General features: G+C 39.0%; 1 protein-coding gene across 1 annotated transcript in view; it reads right to left on the bottom strand.

Moving 5' to 3' along the window:
• Nucleotides 1–17,000, bottom strand: part of LOC139737987 (polypeptide N-acetylgalactosaminyltransferase 1-like) — a 49,271-nt gene extending 32,271 nt beyond the window's left edge. The window contains exon 1 of the mRNA XM_071648653.1: nucleotides 16,283–17,000. Within this exon, the coding sequence (XP_071504754.1) occupies nucleotides 16,283–17,000 (718 nt within the window). The remainder of the gene's footprint in view (nucleotides 1–16,282) is intronic.
• Between the last annotated feature and the right edge of the window lie 1,814 nt (nucleotides 17,001–18,814).

Here is an 18,814-nt window from a genome sequence, read left to right as displayed (position 1 = left end):
CGGGTAAAACATGAGCCGATCTGAACACAGTACGATGTTAGAACGCTCTAAGTACGCTGCAGTTACGACTACCAAGTTCTTGCTACGCTCTTACTACGATGATCGGGAATGAGACATTACGATCTCTGCCGCTGCCGGTACGCTTAAGAACGATGTAGCTACGCTGTCAGTGCGATGTTGCCGATGTTATCCGATCGATGCACGCTGTATCTACGCTCTGAACGATCTATACGATCTTATCACGCTGTTACCCCGTTCAGAGAGCTGAAAAGTTCCCGATGTGCCCCGATGTACCCCGATTCGACTGTCGGTCTGCAGTCAGTCAACTTATTAGCATGCAGAACCGAAGAAATATACTGTGGACCTCGAAGAGGCTCCTCAACTCACGGTTCTTTTGCAGCAATGCATGGTATAAACAAAGACGTGCTGATTTTTCCAAGGCTTTTTCTTGATGTCCTTGCTTTTATATAGTCCGTCTTCCTCCAGTTGTAGATGATTTCATATTCTTCAATATTGTGCTCTGTCTCTTCCTCCTCTTTCAGCATCACGTGCAGTCTTTCTTTCTTCGCCTTTTGGGTAGCTGCTTCGCTGCTTTCCTCTCTTCTTTTCCTTCATCTCTTCTTCTTCGAAAATTACAGCTAAAATTACTTCCCGTTCTTGTGCCGATGTTACTACGCTCAGAAAGACCTCGTTACGCTCATCCCGCTGTGTTTACGCCGTCACTACGCTCTCCCCGCTGCGTTTACGCTGTCACTATACGCTCTCCCCGCTTGCTGTACGATTAAAAATATGTCAATTTTGATCGGGGAGATCGGGAAGAAATTTTGAACCGGTTCAAAATTTCTTCCCGATCTGAAAAAATGCCCGCTCCAACCCCGACCTCCACATGCTGCTACTACGATGCCTCCGATCCCCGTACGCTTTTGCCGCTCTCTCCCGATCTGCTAGATCGGGAAAAATCGGGGTCCAAATCGTGATAGTGGAACGGGGGCTTAAGAAATGCAGGTGTAAAACGGGCTTATTTGTCTGTCGTGTCTAGCTCTTGGACCGTATGGCTCGTGGGTCTATTTTCGTGGACGTCGAGTTCGCGTAGCTTGTTCACTTAGTGCCTAGCTCGTGGGTTGTATGGCTCGTGGACAGTGTGACTCGTGGACTGTATGACTCGTGGGTGTCACGCTCGTGACGTGCATCCAATCATTAAATCTTTTTATTTTTAATAGTTACAATAGGAAACAAATCGCCGTGCATGTTATCAAGTTAAATTAAAATGCTATTGATAGATATTACACCCACCGGTCAAACAGAAGAATGAAGGCGATTAGGCAGGACGCAATGTGGGGCGTGCTCCGGGGATTTCAGAAGCTTATCACTAACCCAGGTACGTAATGCCCTAGGTGAATCAATGAAGTTAAACCCGTCTGTTCCAATTTCATTTCCGCAGGACCATGAAGCTACTACAGTTTAATATGGCACGACTTGTCAACGTCTGAGATGGGCTTGGGTATTTTCTTTTAAACAGCGTGGTTGATCGGTCAGTGATCGTGTGCAGAATGAGAGAGAGAAATAGTGAAAGAATGAAAGAAAGAAAGAAAATGAGAATGAGAAAGATATGAATGAGGGAGAGAAAGAGAATGAGACAGAGAGCACAGATTGTTCTATAGGATTATATAACCCGTTTCATTGACCATTACAGATGTGTTTTTTTTATCCTTCTTCTTGCCTGTTTTTTTTTCTGATTAATAAGTCTCTTCTCTTTATGCAGAAAAGATCTGCATCTTCCAGCCAGGTCCTGACAGCAGGAGTGAGGGTTCGGATGCGGTGTGGAAAGATATGTGACCTTCATTTAACGTAAAGCTGAAATGCATGAAGAGTAACCGAAATGAAAAGAAAAAAAAATAATCCATACTTGTGGAGGAGGACACTGTTTTAACCAGTTTGTTGTATGAACAAGACATACTGTTTATGAAATCCCGAAAGAGTTCCTTAAATTGAATGCATCGGGTTCGATGAGTTACTATTCAATACTTTGTGATACTATTCATCTTTTAAGACTTCTAATCAATTAAAAAAAGAAATATCTCTATGAGTGCAAACCAATGACAGCACTTCTGCAAAGCTTTATTTTCGTTTTGTCAATCCACTGTATGTAGGCCTACTAGTTTATTTAGCTCTAGATATCATATCAATTCTAATCTAGCGTTTATAATTGTGTTCATTAATTCTTTGATATGATATTATCTTGTTATCTAGCAAATTACATAATATGCCATTATCCCCCTTTTTGGCGTCGGATGCTCATGTTTCACAAGTAATTTCTTATTGCTGCTAAACTATATATATATATATATATATTTTTTTTTTTTTTTGCTGCTATCTGATTTCATTGATAACGAGCAGGTTTTACGATGTAATCGATCACGACACGATCGGAAAGGCTGAACGCAACTCATCGTAAGGGCAAGGGTCAATAACGAGCTGAAAGTGAATCTCCCGATAGACTTCCCTGAATCGATATACACAACCCCCAAATAAAGCGTCCTCAATTACTTCATCTTTAAATCCCTTCAAAATCAATCCGCATGACACGCTGCCGCAAGGCGGTGACCGAGACTAAAACTGGACGATGAGCCCTCTAGGTTGTTGTTGTGGAGTATAGCTTAAGGTGTGATTACTAATCGGTCTTTAATTGATACTTTCCTGGGGATATCCACATTGACCGTGAGGCATGGAGCTAACATTAGCGGATTGAGCAATGCACCGTTGGTAACCACCTCTGGGGGAATTCCTTTACAATGATTAAGGTTTATTGAAAATACAATACCACAATACGCATGATCTTGTTCTCATTCATTTTCCTTTACTTAGTTCTTTTTTTTTTTTAATTTTCATACTTCTCATTTATGAATTTTACATCAGAAATAATAGTACAAACTCTTTTACCTAGTCAACAATGTGCAAAAACAAACAATATACATGGTACTAACACAGCAATATACGTAATGACAACTCTGGTCGAAATTGAAATGGGGTTGAACAAAGAGAAGTATGACGGGACGTACATGAAAGCAAGCTAGTTTGGCTGTAAGCCCCGAGTAATCAGTGTCTGTGAAAAAGAAACGGGGAACGGATAGAAGATTAGACCAGGCGATTTAATGGTACCAAATAAGAGAAGCGGGGTATGCCTATGATGTGATAAAAAAATCCTCTCTACTGGCCTAGCATATTGCATTGTTTTCGTCAACTGCTAGGGATATGATTGCACAAGTATCTACACGTGTTTGTCAGATGTATTTAACCGTTTAACATAATGTCAAATGAAGTGAGAATTCATAAATATGATACTTCATCTTACAGCAACAAATTCTACATTGCATAAGGAAGTTACGTCATAACTTCCGGGGCACACAATGTCATTAACATCATGTGGAAGTATATTCCCTGGCGTAATGATGACTTTACCGAGGAATGTATCTTGGCTACGGGTTGAAGATGAAATATGATAAAAGATATTATTTCGTGCTTGTGTAGCGACAATGTCAAAAAGTTTTGTATAATTTCCGTCACAATCCTGTCACTTCGCTTCACTAGTTTCCATTCATCTTGTTTTACTCGTATCATGGACACTTCTGATAATGCAAAGCGTTTGTTCCCGTTGTGAATGATTGGCTGGGCAATTTCACAGGCTACCGTCTGACATTGGCCATGTTGAAAATATAGGACTAAATGAGAGTATCATAAAACCTCGACATAAAACCTTGTTGACTAGAAATTTCGAACAGGTAGTTCGTATGTTAGGCACTTTAGTATAATCTTCATTTTAGATATAAAAACGAACATTGAATGGAAATATTTCTTCGTTCGTCAATACTTTCTTCATCAAAGCATTACTGACCTGCGTGCTCTGCGATATCTTCTCCAGAATCTTTGCCATGTCATTACCAAAACTTTTCAAGTTCTTCTCTTTTTTTTTTTCTGGTGGTTTTCCCACAGCTGATATAAGAAAAGAAAAACTATTTGATATCAATTTCGATATCTGGGGACCATTTCATGAAGGAACTTGTCGGATAAAATATCTGACAAGTCTCTTCTATCCGACAAGTTTTGAGAAATTCTTTAGTCTGATTGGCTGATTTCTCTGAACTTGTCGGATATAATTGACTTGTCGGACATTTTATCCGACAAGTTCCTTCATGAAACGCCCCCCCTGAAGGATTCATTTCGCATGATAATTGTAATTATCATTCCTTTTTATTTTTATTTTTTCCTGAACGCATCTTAAACAACTGGATGGCATGCATTGCACAGGTAAACTGAAAATTTTCGAGAAGTAATCATTCAATTCAATTTTAATATCTTCTAGCGGAGCCCTAGCTCTAGAAACTTATTTTTATTCAAAGAATTGTGTAAGAATTTTAAAAAACTTTTCAGGCACTAAGCTTTAATCAGCCTTTCTGCGAGGCTGTTTGCTACATCCATATTTTGCTATAACTAGTTTCTTTATTATTATTATCATTATTATTATTATTATTATCATCATCATTATCATCATTATTTATCATCTTTATTATTATTGTTATTATTATTAGTATTATTATTATCTTATTATATCTCTTAGGAATAGGTACACGTGTTTTTTTAGATATATGTATTTCACTTTAAGCGACTTTCGCTTTGCCGCTTACCCATAAAGTAATGAGGGACAGAAAAATGAAGAGTGACTTTTCAAAATAGCATCGACATGTTAAAAGATTAACGCGCCTCTAACGACCCCCTACCACACAGATAGGTTCCCCTTCCAAACGTATGAAGAAATTGAAAGCAAAAAAAGAGGGGATGACATTAATGAGTTAATCTGAGTCTTATCTCTGCTCTGCGAGCGAATACACCTAAAATAGGTCGCTTGGATCCCTATACTGCCCATCGTACCAATCATCAGGAGGCCTTGTTTTGTGGCTTGTGATTGGATGGAAGTTCTGCTTAACTTTTTTTTTCTTTTTCAGTGAAATGGAAACAACTAATTAGAGGTGATCCGGGTTTTTAAAGGTCATATTCTAATAGGGAATCCTGTTTTCAATTGTCATAATCATCCACGGTTTTTGGCCTCTCATGCGATTTGGGTAGATTGAGAAAAAAGAACAAACAAACCACACGCAACAAAACAGTTGAAATATTGTTGAAGAAGAGGCAAGCAAGCATTGGTGGAGGGGTATCGAGGTGCCAAATCTAATGTCTATTTTAGGTGGTATATGCCTTATCTTTGTTTTGTTGAAATTGCGGAATTTTCTGTTTGTATCTGTTTTATATACTTTTATAGCCATAAGCTCGAAATGTACATTACATACAAGAATGGAAATATAATCATGAATTCACAGATTTTTTGAAAAAAAGACTGTTTGATGTACCGGCCATGATGTACATATATGATTGTATGTACATTCCCAATGCCACCATAACGTGGTGTCTCAAAACGTGCCGCCTAAAATAATATCTAATGATCATCATATTATGATGTCTTATCTATTGTGATTATTACAGTAGTCAAACCCGAACTTCCTTTGACATATTCTACTCTCTGGGGAACATTTCGATATACCTATGAATAAGTCCGTGAATGCCATCGACAGCCTACCTATACACTCTGGCGGTGACTCTTTAAGGTGTTAGGAGTGCAAATATTTAATTCAAGAAAGCATAGATAGGAGAGAACTTGGCACAATTCCCGCGCGGCCGCGTGTTCCAACAACGTTGTTGTACATCAGATAATCTAGTATTCCGAACCTCGTTTATTTTCGGTTTCTTTAAAGGAGGAGGGGGAGGGGGAAAAGTATGCTCATCTTTCCGGGGCTGTGGAATTTTGGCAAGGTGCTCGATTTGTGCCCTTTCCTCTCTTCGACATCGTCGTTGGCGACACAGACAAACAGATTCTAATTTTTTTAGTCGCCGTCTAAAAATATATACGCCATCGTTTAGCCGATTGCCCTTCTGACGTAGCCCATCAATATGAACACTTAAAAAAACACACAAAGCAGAATAGTTCATCTTTTAAAACATCTGAATTTATAACTGTTCGTCATTTCATGTGTCTGTGTTTGCGTCCATTTGTGTGCGTTTCTGTGTGTTCTCAATATTGTCGCCACCTAGATTTGATATATTTCTGAAATACACAAGCTTGCAAAATGACAATTGTAGTAATGTTTGAATTTTCGAGCGCTAAATACGACTGTAGTTTTACAAGCCGTGATGACATGATTTGATATAACCTTTAAAACACACTCATTAATGTGTGAGTTCACGGTGTTTGATATAGGGGAAGATTATACTCCTGTTTTTAGATGCAACGCTCCTACCCGGACTATAAATTTCTCTGGAATGTTTTTGTGTTGACAATCCAAGTTGAATTTGCTATTTAAGGACCGTCATGAAAACACATCTTAAATTGATTACCCTCCTTTTATCGAACAGTTGTCACATCCGCACTATTTTCAATTTCCGTTATCAAGAGGCAAGCAAGGAAAGAGAATAGGCGATGAAGGTAAACACCTACTGTGGACATTTGCAACTACCATGAAAGCGGTTAAAGCTTATATCGTTGCAAGCACTGATTTGGATCTCATCAAATAAAAACACTAAAAATAAATCATGTTGGATGTCTTGATCGTTTATGTCACTTCGCCATCAGTTATCTAACTTTAGGCACGACTGTACAGGCATATAGGCGACATCTCTCTGCGTGTTTCATGTATTATTTTCCATATTTCTTGAAAATTCTCATAACGGCCTCTAAAATGAAACGTAACAGCCATATATTTAATGACATTGAACATAATGGGATTGAAGGTTTAACATTTGCTTTTTTGTTGTTGCTGTATATAAATAGCGGAAGTGAACTTTAATTTCTTTTTCCCAAGCTGCCCAAGGCTTTTCATTGAGCTTTTCCCCAAATTACTTGGGTGTGAAATTTGCCCCGGACGGTTATTCGTGACATTTAAGAATTACTTGATTTCATTATACTCTGACATGATTCTTTTTTATAAAAATTTGTGAATAGAATACTTTTTTATCATTATCTTTAAAAAATTGTTTCATCTTCCTGATATACACCAAAACATTGATTGATTGAATTAAATGGTTCAACTGGTTTAATAAATTTCTATTCTTCTTTATTGTTACAGTTAGACAGTTACATTTACGAAGTGAAGAAGCCTAGTCTGAGATAGACGTTTATCTCGATTTTAAAAAAGGATCGCATTTTGCTGCATCGAATCTCATTCAGAATCTGTTAAGTCCTTACTTCGAACATCATCCGATTAAGAAATCAGTCGAAGGGATAAAAGCAGAACGTGATTTCTTCGTCACCAAGCTTCACGAAGCAAGCCATCGCAAAAAGAGCAGGACTTTGAAGAATACGCACGAAACCCACCGCCTACGGATGGAAAGAGATTGTCCTATTTTTAAACGGGGCTTTCCTTTCCCCCCATGCGAGCGGCTCTCCCACCCTACTAAGTATTGCTTTTCGACAACATTCCCCTGTCGCTGATGGTCGTTTTTAGCTCCTGAACTTAGCCAACTATATTGCTAAAGGGGGTCATAATCTTGTCAAATATCAATGCAATAGAGTGCAGTGCGCCCACGGAAGACAGAAATTATCTGTCTTGTTGATTCCATTGTCTCTCTCCTCATTCGTTTCTCTCGCATCGAATCGAGACAGGAATGAAACGTGATGAGTTGCCATGGCAACAGAGGGAGGAAAGGGTGGGTTATAAGTAGACGAAAAACCACCCTTGTTTTTTTTTTTAATCTCTCTCTCCCTCTCTCTTCTCTTTCACTAGATGTCTCCCATAAACACAATCTATAATAGCAATTCCATGGACACGTTATTCCTCTATATGTACGTATGTATGTATGTAGGTATGTACGTATGACTCTATCTATCTATCTATATATATATATATATATATATATATACCTATATATATATATATATATATATATATATATATATACATATATCTCTGTCACACACACACACACACACACACACAATAGCTTACAATTGCTTGTCGTGCAAATTGTTGTTGTTGCATTTGTTTGTTTTTGCTCTTTTTTTGCTCTCAAATTGTATGCATATTTAGGGGTGCATTTCATGAAGCGTTTTGTTCGACAAATTTGTCGGACAATTCGCTGTCAGACAAACAGATGCAAGGAGTTCAGTAGTTTAGAATAGTTGGTCACAAAAAAGTATCTGACAAAACGCTTCATGAAATGTCCCCTTGCGATATATTTGTTGCCATTCTTTTTTTTATGTGTTTATTTTTGTTTAGTTTTGTTTTGTTACGTTTTGTGTTGTCCTGTTTGTTTGTTAATTTGTTTCATTTTTTATTTTTCCATCTGCCCCCCCCCCTTCCCGTATCTAAGTGTATCTCTATCTATCTATCTATATCTCTTTCGAGTTCAACTGACGAAATGGTTCATGTCCGCACACAAAGTGGCCTTTCATTGACCAGTCAAATCCGAGCATCCAGGGGGTCGGGAGTGCTTAATCACGTGACATGTGCCCTGTGTGACGCATCGACACTAAATTAGCGCCCCTACTCGTCAACTGGTCTTCACATCCTCAATCGGTGTTCGTGGACAGCGAGACGAAAAACATGGTTTGGGGTTTGACAGCTGTCTGGACCTTACAATGTACTTTGCGCCTCGGCCATATAATCTGCTACGCCTCTTACTCAAAGACTTAGAAAGAGAAATGTAATAGACAGAAAAATGAATAAAATTAACAGGCTGCATCAGGGGATAACGCCTGTTTCTCAGAGTAAGGGTTAACATTGCCCTACAAGGTTCCTGTTCAATGAATCATGTAATGATACAGCAAAAGAGTGACAACTTGCTGATCCGTAATTTTATCTACAAGCATGCCTATCTTTTTACAATTTTTATCATTATATATATATATATATATATATATATATATATATATATATATATATATCATATATCATATATCATATATTATATATCATACATTATGTATTATATATATTATACATTATATAATATATATTGAATATGTGTGTATGTGGGCGTGTGTGGGCGTGTGTGTGTAAAGTAGTTCGTAATCCATGTGTTAGTCAAATAGTATCATCAACAGTAGGAGCACAGAACTGCAGAAATGCATCATAGTTTTGATTCAAAAATCAAAATCACTTGAATAAAAATCACTTGACATAGGGCAGGGTGCCAGAAATTCTGCGCTTTGTAAATAACAGCATGACAACATGATAAATCACTAGATTTCTGTTCTCCTATTGATGATAATAATACATAAGCACATATATCCTTTAATTTGACAATGATCGAAAGAAGAAAGGAAGTAACATTTCAAAAGTGACGGATGAAGATTAATGTGGTAACAGAAATCCTAGGGAGACAAAATTCTAGTATGCAAATAGATTAAACTGGGAAGTATCACCTTTCGCATCCACAATACGTGGCCCGACATACCCAAATCCATGAAGCTTTACTGTGAACGTGGTCTCCAGCGCTTTTAAAATACGTCACCCATATTAATAGCTCGTCAAGCGGATCCCATTCAAAAGTTCCGAGGATCGGTCTTCGCCGGAATAAAAGTTAAAATATACTTTCCTTCTCCTTCCCCCTTCCATCTTCTTTTTCTCACCCCCCCCCTCTCTCTCTCTCTCACAGACAGACAGACAGACAGACAGACACACACACACACACACACACACACAAACACACACACACTCTTTCTCCTTCCTTTCTCTCCCCTCTCAAAATATAATCGATCGTCGGAATCAAAACTGCGCATGGGGATATGATTGTCCGCTTTTGTACTTTGATCTTTTTTTTTTAATATTTCAAGCCAGCTCATAGCAAATATACAATGCTATCATTCAAAACTCGAAGAGTAATTTTTAAATATAATGTTTGAAGTTTGAAGTGTGATTTCTACTTTGAGGGAATCGTTTGTTCAGTGAAGCAGATTTGCCGAAACTGCTACCGTGTTTGCACTTGAATTTAATACACCCCACTTATGGCTGTCCTGCAATGGTTAGCATAACTCAGAACAGATCATAAATGGCGTTTGGATAAAGATCGCATTCTAATGAAGTATAATGGTCAAGTCTACACCAAATATGATAAGTTCTGTGATTTTGTAAACTCATACCAACGCATGGCAAAGTTTGGGAGACCTATAATGTAAACCTAGTTACTTGTTTTGAGAAGGCTTTCACAAATGGTGACTTCTTGAGAGGATGTCAGGTAGTCGTGATTACCTGTAAACGGTTCATAGCTCTGATCAGGGAGGTTCGACTTCCCTGCTCTGATAAAACCTACGTACGTTTAAAGAACCCTTCTCTCACTCTTAGAGATGACGTAATCAATCATATTATTGTGATCCTTAATTGATATTTCCTTTCTGTTTCTCTTCCATGCATATTAAGTAACTATAAAGTAATTCCCCTAAATTTTGCGTCTATCATTTCATTAATTGATTACATGTTCATAAATGCACTTTCCTTTTCTGTCGAAGATCTATCATCCTCAAACAGGTTTATTTGTTCATGAGAGTGATTAAAAGTCAACTTATCAATGTCACCTGTAACCGTAGTGATATCAATTGTTACGATAATACAAATGGTCACTACAATGATGATGATTATTATGATTATGATAATGAATGCAATACAAATTTTTGTTGTAATGATATACCAATGATGATAACAACAACGGTAAATTGACAAATATAAGAGACGATGTTTCATGGCAGATGATCATGAACTCAAGGAAATATGTTTCTCTTGTATATACGCATATGTTGTAAAGATGTGCACATTTCGGATTGCAAGAATTCCATTGTTATTTTCCTCTTTATCTTATTTCTTTGTTTGTGTTCATTGCCATTTTTGGCAACCTTCCAATAGAGAGATATGCAATATCATCATATATATTGCAAACTATAAGGCCTATACAATAATATTGACGCAAGCATCTGAGCACATTTTTTTTTTTTTATTATAGCAACGACCGTTAGTGATCAAAGCTGATTAGATTTTGTCCTACATTTGTCATGGCGCAATGCAAAAAACAAAAAACAACAACAACGACGACGACGTCGTGAGTTATTTTGAAATGATTCTGCCTAAAATATTTTTCCAGGTATTAATGACTTCCCATTGATAGCACCGATTAAGCAGATTATATTGATTGTTCAGAATAAGTCAATGTCAAGATAAGGCTCTTTTATGCCGAGAGTGATATTGACTTTGCCGATTGAAGGTAAGATTAACAGAATCAAGAGAGAAGGTCGAGAACCTCTTTCAGACTGAGCGATAAATTTAGAAGACATACTCTGCAGAAGGGTACTCGATCTGCACGCCGCTGTACTCTTAAAGTACCCTAGCATATTTTAGAGGGACTCTTAAAGTACCTCCGCATATTTAGAGGAACTCTTAAAGTGAAACGTGTCTCAATGCTGAAGTTGAGATATACAAATTATTTCAATGTTAAAATCACACACACACACACACACACACACACACACACACACACACACAAATGCACACACACGCGCGCAGGCACACACATGCACAATGATGACAATTTCTTCTAAATCAAAATCGGACATGAAATGAGAGGGTTTGGGAATTCCAGATTTACTTCTTTTGATGTTTCCACGAAACAATGTTACTCCTCATGGTCGAAATGAGGTGACAATGTCTCCCAGTGGGTACCATGACATTACACTTGCTCCTGCGACAACTGCTAACATGAAATATCTGCACGCTATAAAGCCAAACATAAATTCTATCCTCAAACATAACCTAGACCCTATAATCCTAATCTTCACATCAAACTAAGCCTAAAACCCTATCACACCTCTAACACTAAGCCTTAAGTCCTTGGAGAAAATAAGACCGAAGCAATTGTCGCAGGAGTAAATGTCGTGTGACCCTCCCAGTGATCTTCAAGCAAATCTTCAGTAGATTACTGTAGTGCTGTATTTCACATAGCAGTAAGCAACCACACTTAATTCTTTTAAGGAAAACATATGAACAAATGAAATCAAATAATTTTTACGTCTGATTTCAATGAAAGTTTCATCATTGTATTTCATACTTCCCTTTTTACCCAATTTACCTTGAAATGGCGTGGCCTTTTCTCTTCTTAAAAGTATTTGTCTGAGTGTCGATAATATGCGGTGTAATTCATAGTCTTATCTCTGCCTCTGCATCTCTCTCTAATTTCTCTATATCTCTCTCTCTCTCTCTCTCTCTCTATATATATATATATATATATCTTTATATCTCTCTATATCTATCTATCTGTCTATCTATCTCTCTATCTATATATCTATCTTTCCAGCTATCTATCTATCTGTCTATCTATCTGCCTATCTATCTATCTATCTATCTATCTATCTATCTATCTATCTATCTACATGTATCTGTCTATCTATCTATCTGTCTATCTGTCTGTCTATCTATCTATCTATCTATCTATCTTTCTACCTATCTATCTATCTATCTATCCATCTATCTTTCTATCTGACCATTCTCTCTCTGTATGTCTCTCTCTTCTGATTCACTTTCTTATAAATGTATTTCAAAGTATCTGCGCTTGAGTACAAAACATTTTTTTAATCTTCTTAATTGTTGATATACTTCCTATCCCTAAATCATGTATCTATGTATCTATTCACAATCCGAATATTACGCTGCAGATGACAACTGCCTAGGAGGTGTCAGTCTGTTTCCTGCATTCAGCGTATACAAACAGGGAATATCTCGAGAAGTTTTCGGAGAACAGCAAGGAAATACACAAAAATGTGTTGTTAGATCATCCTTATCGGACGGCTTATGACCCTTTCATCACAAACGTTTTAAGAGTGAAAAATGGTAAATGTATTGTTCCCCTTTAGTTGTACTGCTATGGGAAATATATTCAGTCGCAAATAACGGAGGGGAAAATAAAACATGTAAAAAAAAGGAAACTCTCGAAAGCGGGTAGAAAATATATTTTCATTTGAAGCTCCCAGCACCTAAAGGGGTAATGTCAACAGAAATGCGTTCGAGTTCTATCCACCACGTTTCTAAAATTCGCTACATATAGGAATAGCAGAAAGGTGATTGGTAGAGGAGAGAATTCCCTTTGAAGAAGGCCCGGGGACACAGAGGCGCACTGTACGACGTCTGCCTTGGCTACAGCGTGAATCATGGTTCCTGAATCGATTAGAGGATAACATTGTTTTCCTTTTAAAGAGACTTCAGAGAAACGAGAAGTCATTTAATCCGGCTGTTACAACGGCACTGAAGGTGATAAATTAATGGAAGTGTAGGTGGCAAGTGAAAGTTTCGAAGAGCGTGAACTCGGCAAGACCTATCTCGCTTCTGGAGTCAACTCTTCGTAAAAAAAAAAAAAAAAAAAAAAAAAAATCAGTCTTTTTGAATGACAGGAACTCTACCGTAAAATCATCACTACGACAGTCAAAAATGCTGGACACACGCACACGCGCACAAAAACCCTACATAATACACACGTACACATCACAAACATCACAAACACACAACACACATTTCTCCGTTATTACGTTCTTATCACCCAAGAAAATATTCCCCTGTGTGGAACAGTTACAGTAAGCATTCTTAATTTTTGAATATATGGCAAAGATTATGTTTAGAAAAGAATGCGCTCTTTCTGCGTGTTTCTATAGCCGTACCGGATAGATGAGGTCCTTGAATTGTCTAGCCAAGTTTATTAGAAGTAAGTATTTGAAAGGCACCCTCTGATAGCCCATTAATGTAAGATTTCTAATGTCTAAATTTATGGGTGCATTTTCACCATGAATGAAACTTTGTGACGTGTTGCTGTCAAGGTTTGGGTTTTTGCAAACTTAACTTCCAATCGAAAACTCTTACTATACATATGACGGCTCATCTGATTTTTCTCATTTTGGTAACGGTACTCAAACGTTGCAAAAGTGTAGGATATGTGTACAGTAATATGCAGGATGACCTCATCAGTGTAAAATCGTGTTTTTGTTTTATTTCCAGGGGCCTATCTTCACCGGTACCCCCGCCTCGCCAGGCACCGGTACGCAAGTTTTACTGCTGAGTCAAGAGGGACAGAATGGGTAAAATGCATACTGGTAGCTTTCAAAGCGTTCAAGATTCACTTTCATCTTCACTATCTTGCACTATTTCTTTCACTATTTTTCACTTTTCCGAGGTCTTGCGTTTACCGAGAAGGCTTGGCTTTCACGATCTCTTGTTCAAGAATCAATGACATTCTACACACTGTGGAACACTGCGCTGGATGGCCAGTACATGGATTTAATTGTAATATCCCTGCTGGAAAGAACACGGTGTCCCACAGTGTGAAAAGCAGTGTGAAACACAGTGTGGACTCATTGTGAACACAGTGTGAAATCTCTTCACACTGTTGATTTCAAGCATTTTAACATTGTGAACATATTATGAATCATCAATTCACCAGTGTGACACAGAACATTACCATGTGAACACACTGTGAACAAACTGTGAACACAGTGTGAAATCTCTTCACACTGTTAAATTGGAGCGCGTTAACAACGTGAACACATTTATGAATCATCAATTTACACTGTGAAAAAGAACAATACTTTATGAACACTCTGTAAGAAACCACGCCACAGTGTGGAATTATCTTCACACTGTTAAATGCGAGCGTTTTCACACAGTCGACTATGAGAACACATTGTTAACACACTGTTGGACACTGTGTTCACAGGGTTATTCCCTGATAACGTACATTAAATAATTGCTTTACGAATAAGGGGATTATTCAAGTGTAAATTAACTGCTACATATTTCCCCCAAGAAGTTTTCTTAAATTGTTTTTCCTTACTTTTCTTCCTTTTTCCTTTTACGTATAGCAAGTAGTCCCCATTTTTTCCTCAAACCCGGGCGAGTCGGAGTTTCAATCACACAGTATCATGTCTTAAGGAAGTTATCAGCCCGACTAACGAAAGGATGGATATTTATTCTCTTATAGGGTACGTGCTCTGTCGTGTGTCTCATACCTACTATTGATACGAGGGTGGTAGTGTGGCTTCCCACGATTAATCCTGTAGTTAATTCACTCTCCTGTAGACATTTTTCCATCCCCTTACCTCTAAACGATTAACAGCTTCTCGGGCTTATTCTCCAGAAGGACACGAAAACCTCACAAGGAGAACAAAATTGAGGATGAGCCTTTGTCTGCAGCAAACGTGGTAACTATCAAATTAGCCGGACAAAAATGTTGCACAAACCACTGCGAGCTATACTACCGCAATGTTCCCTCGATAGATTGATTGATAAGGCACGTTGCTTCCCACTCCCCCGTCTGGGCTTATGATGTCAAGTTACATTAAATGTAATGTACATGTACATTAAATGATTGCATAACGGGTAAAGAGATTATTCAAGTGCAAATTAACCGCTACATATTTCCGCCCTAATAGTTTTCCTCAATTGTTTTTCCTTACTTTTCTTTCTTTTCCCTTTTTACGTATAGCATTAGCCTCTCCCCTTTTCTCAAATCCAGGCAAGACGGAGTTTCAATCACACAGTATCATGTCCTAAGGAAGTTATCAGCCCGACTAACGAAAGGATGGATATTAGGGTACGTGCTCTGTCGTGTGTCTCATGCCTACTATTGATACGAGGGTGGTAGTGTGACTTCCCACGATTAATCCTGTAGTTAATTCACTCTCCTGTAGACATTTTTCCATCCCCTAACCTCTAAACGATTAACAGCTTCTCGGGCTTATTCTCTAGAAGGACACGAAAACCTTGCAAGGAGAACAAAATTGAAGATGAGCTTTTGTCTGTAGTAAACGTGCGAACTATCAAATTAGCCGTACAAAAAAAAAATGTTGCACAAACCACTGCGAGCTATTTTACCGTAATGTTCCCTCGATAGATTGATAAGGCACGTTTGCGCCTCTCTCCCCTGTCTGGGCTTAGGGTAGTTAACTCATTGCCTCCCCTTTGTAATTTCCCGTAGAGTTCATACAAGGTACATCAATTTCTGGGAAGCAATGGCTTAGCCATCGAAACGTCATGATAAATATAAATGGGCGACACAGTTACAATGTGGTACTTTACTAAACTATTCTACACAATGCAAGAGAGGAATACACTTGGTCAAAATTGGGCGACCCCTTTCCCCCTATAAGGTAATACCAACACGCTGCCATGGTTTTTTTTTTTTTCGGGAGTTAGAGCAAGTTTCTCCTTACCTACTTGTTGCTGTGGCAAAGGCTCAGCATCTCCTCCTCTGCCCCTAGCTGCCTCTGGATCCCGCACGTCAAGTCTGTCCACTCTTTTCTCATCCTGCTTCTTAGTTTGTTCCACTTCCTTCGTTTCATTTCTGTTTTTCCTTCTCTTCTTCATCCGCTCTCGCTTCTGTTCCATCCTTGCCTCCATCTCCCTCTTGTCGGCGAGATCGTCAAATTCGTCACCCTCGACACCCTGCCCGAAATCCCTGACATTGTTCTCCAGTCTCGGAGAATCGGCGACCTTCGTCGATACCTTCCTCTCCGCCTCCTCCTCCAGACTCTTCCTCATCAAGTTCTCCATTCTAGCTCCACCCACCTCCCCTCCTCTGTCCACTCCCTCCTCCTCCGCACCATCACTGCCGTTCTTGTCCCGATGGCTACTGAGAGAGAGGTCCGACAGACTCTCCTGCTGCTCGAGTTTTCGCTGCATCCCGACCACGGCAGCATCTTTCTTCTGTCGCCTCCGGCCAGCCTTGGCTAACGAGTCTGCGGGAGAATCGAGTACTTTGGGTTCTAGCCTGACACCTATACGTTCTTGAACTTCATTTGGGATGATTTGGTTTATATCTCTGGGTCCCTTATCTTCCCTACCTCCTGCTCCTCCTGCCTTTCCTGCCCCATCTCTTTCCTCCCGCCATTCTCCATGTCCACGGAGACTTATGGCAACCATCGTCACCATGGTTACGAAGAGGCCTGTTTTCAGGACTCGTTTTGGCGACAGTATTCTCATAGTGAACAAAGTCCTGTTGGAGATTCAGAAGAAATCACACAAAAATAGTACGGAGGGAATAATTGGCAGGTTCACTTCTATGAATGTTTTGACCAGGGAAGCGGATGACGTCACGGGTTAGGTAATGACGTCACGGGCCAGTCTTCCTTGATGATAGTACTGTTCTTCTCGGAGATGGTTCACGAAGGAAGATAACTCACATTATAATACACCGATACACATGATCATGACGACATCTCTCTGCTCAGTGGAGTCATCCTAAGTGTTTGGCACAATGTCGTCCACACAGCGCCGGAGGTGCTAAGAATCACCGGATCCCTCATACGTCTGTGATGAGAACAAACTCTAGTGGCTTGGGAATAGATTTCGCACACTTTATCATCCAACTGTAATGATTATCCTTAGATCGCCCCCAGATTGCCTTTCACATTTGTAAAACGTGAAGCAACGCATCCCTTGTCGCGAACCCTTTGCTTACAGGCCAAGCCACTGGCACCGCGCCATCACTCATAGTCCCAGCATACAAGCAGGATAAAAACATGACAGTGCGGTCGAATGCCACGTGCCCGCGATAGGTCTTGTGAGAAAGGTGAACCAAACTGTGACAAAAATTTATCTCGTGGAGAGAACTGAGTTTAGATGCCGCTACCAAACACGCGTTGTAACTTGCGTTTCCCTCTCCCGTCTGCCCCCTCCCCGCTTTCCTCTACTTATGTGACGTCATCCTCGCTTTTCACCAATCACCGCCAGTGTGTATGACATGCGCAGTGCGGATGGAACTCTTGCTTCCTCAAGAATTCGTCTCGCACACTGAATCCCATGCAATTGTGCTTGCAATAAAAAGACACACAAAAAAGGGGGTGGGTTGCGGGGTGCAGTATGCGTTTAATCTTCATAATAATGAGTACACGAATGTTGGCTTAAGAAATATTGATCGCCGCAAACGATTACGCAGTATTTGGGTATAGATTTGTTGCACGTTTATCGACCCTGTTTGATGTGACTGCATCACCTGCTGCTCAAAACGGTGCCAGGGTAAACACGGGAATAAGAGTGACTCTTTTAATATCCCGGGTGTTTCGGTTGAATATGTGGCATATACCGTTAAAGGTACTGTTTACCATTGGGAGCAGTGATCTAAGAATTTTCGAGATATCACATTTGACACTTGAATATGCAAAAGTCAAAATGTAATCTATTTTGTTTTTATGCAAATGTCATATTGTATTGTATACTTTTGTCGGAAATGAAATAAAAGGAAATTAAATGATGCATATGTGTAGGTCAGTTGTATCACATAACATCATACCATGTTAAAAATCAATAATGCAATAATACCTTAAATATAAGGAGATATCACTATTTTTCTCAATAAACCCTAACTGTAGACGGCTTAGTCTAGAAACAGTTCTATTATAACTATTGTTCCCATTTTGTATATTTAACAATACTTAACATTGATTATACTGATCTATTTTGAAGCACTAAAGCTGGGATTTCGTTTCATCTGCAAATGGTAAATAAAGCCTTTAAGAGAATAGCAAACAATGCCACTCTGTCTCACTGCTCATTATGCCAGTCGATGAAACTTCTGAATGATAAACATTTGATTAGGCACATAAGTACTGGAACGCCCTGTAAGTATGGAATGCCAGACTTGTTGACATTCACTTCTGTTCATGTTGAATAATTACGATACCACTAGACACGTAAATACCATGCTTGCAGTCATCTAAATCATGGATGCGGTCTTAACTCGTTAT

Source organism: Diadema antillarum, unplaced genomic scaffold (genome assembly GCF_040938485.1).
Source record: "Diadema antillarum isolate AM-2024a unplaced genomic scaffold, OU_Dant_1.0 seq00000718_RagTag, whole genome shotgun sequence".
Lineage (NCBI taxonomy): Eukaryota > Metazoa > Echinodermata > Echinoidea > Diadematoida > Diadematidae > Diadema > Diadema antillarum.
The sequence above is the reverse complement of the archived record's forward strand: the minus strand, read 5'-3'. Positions and strand labels throughout refer to the sequence as shown.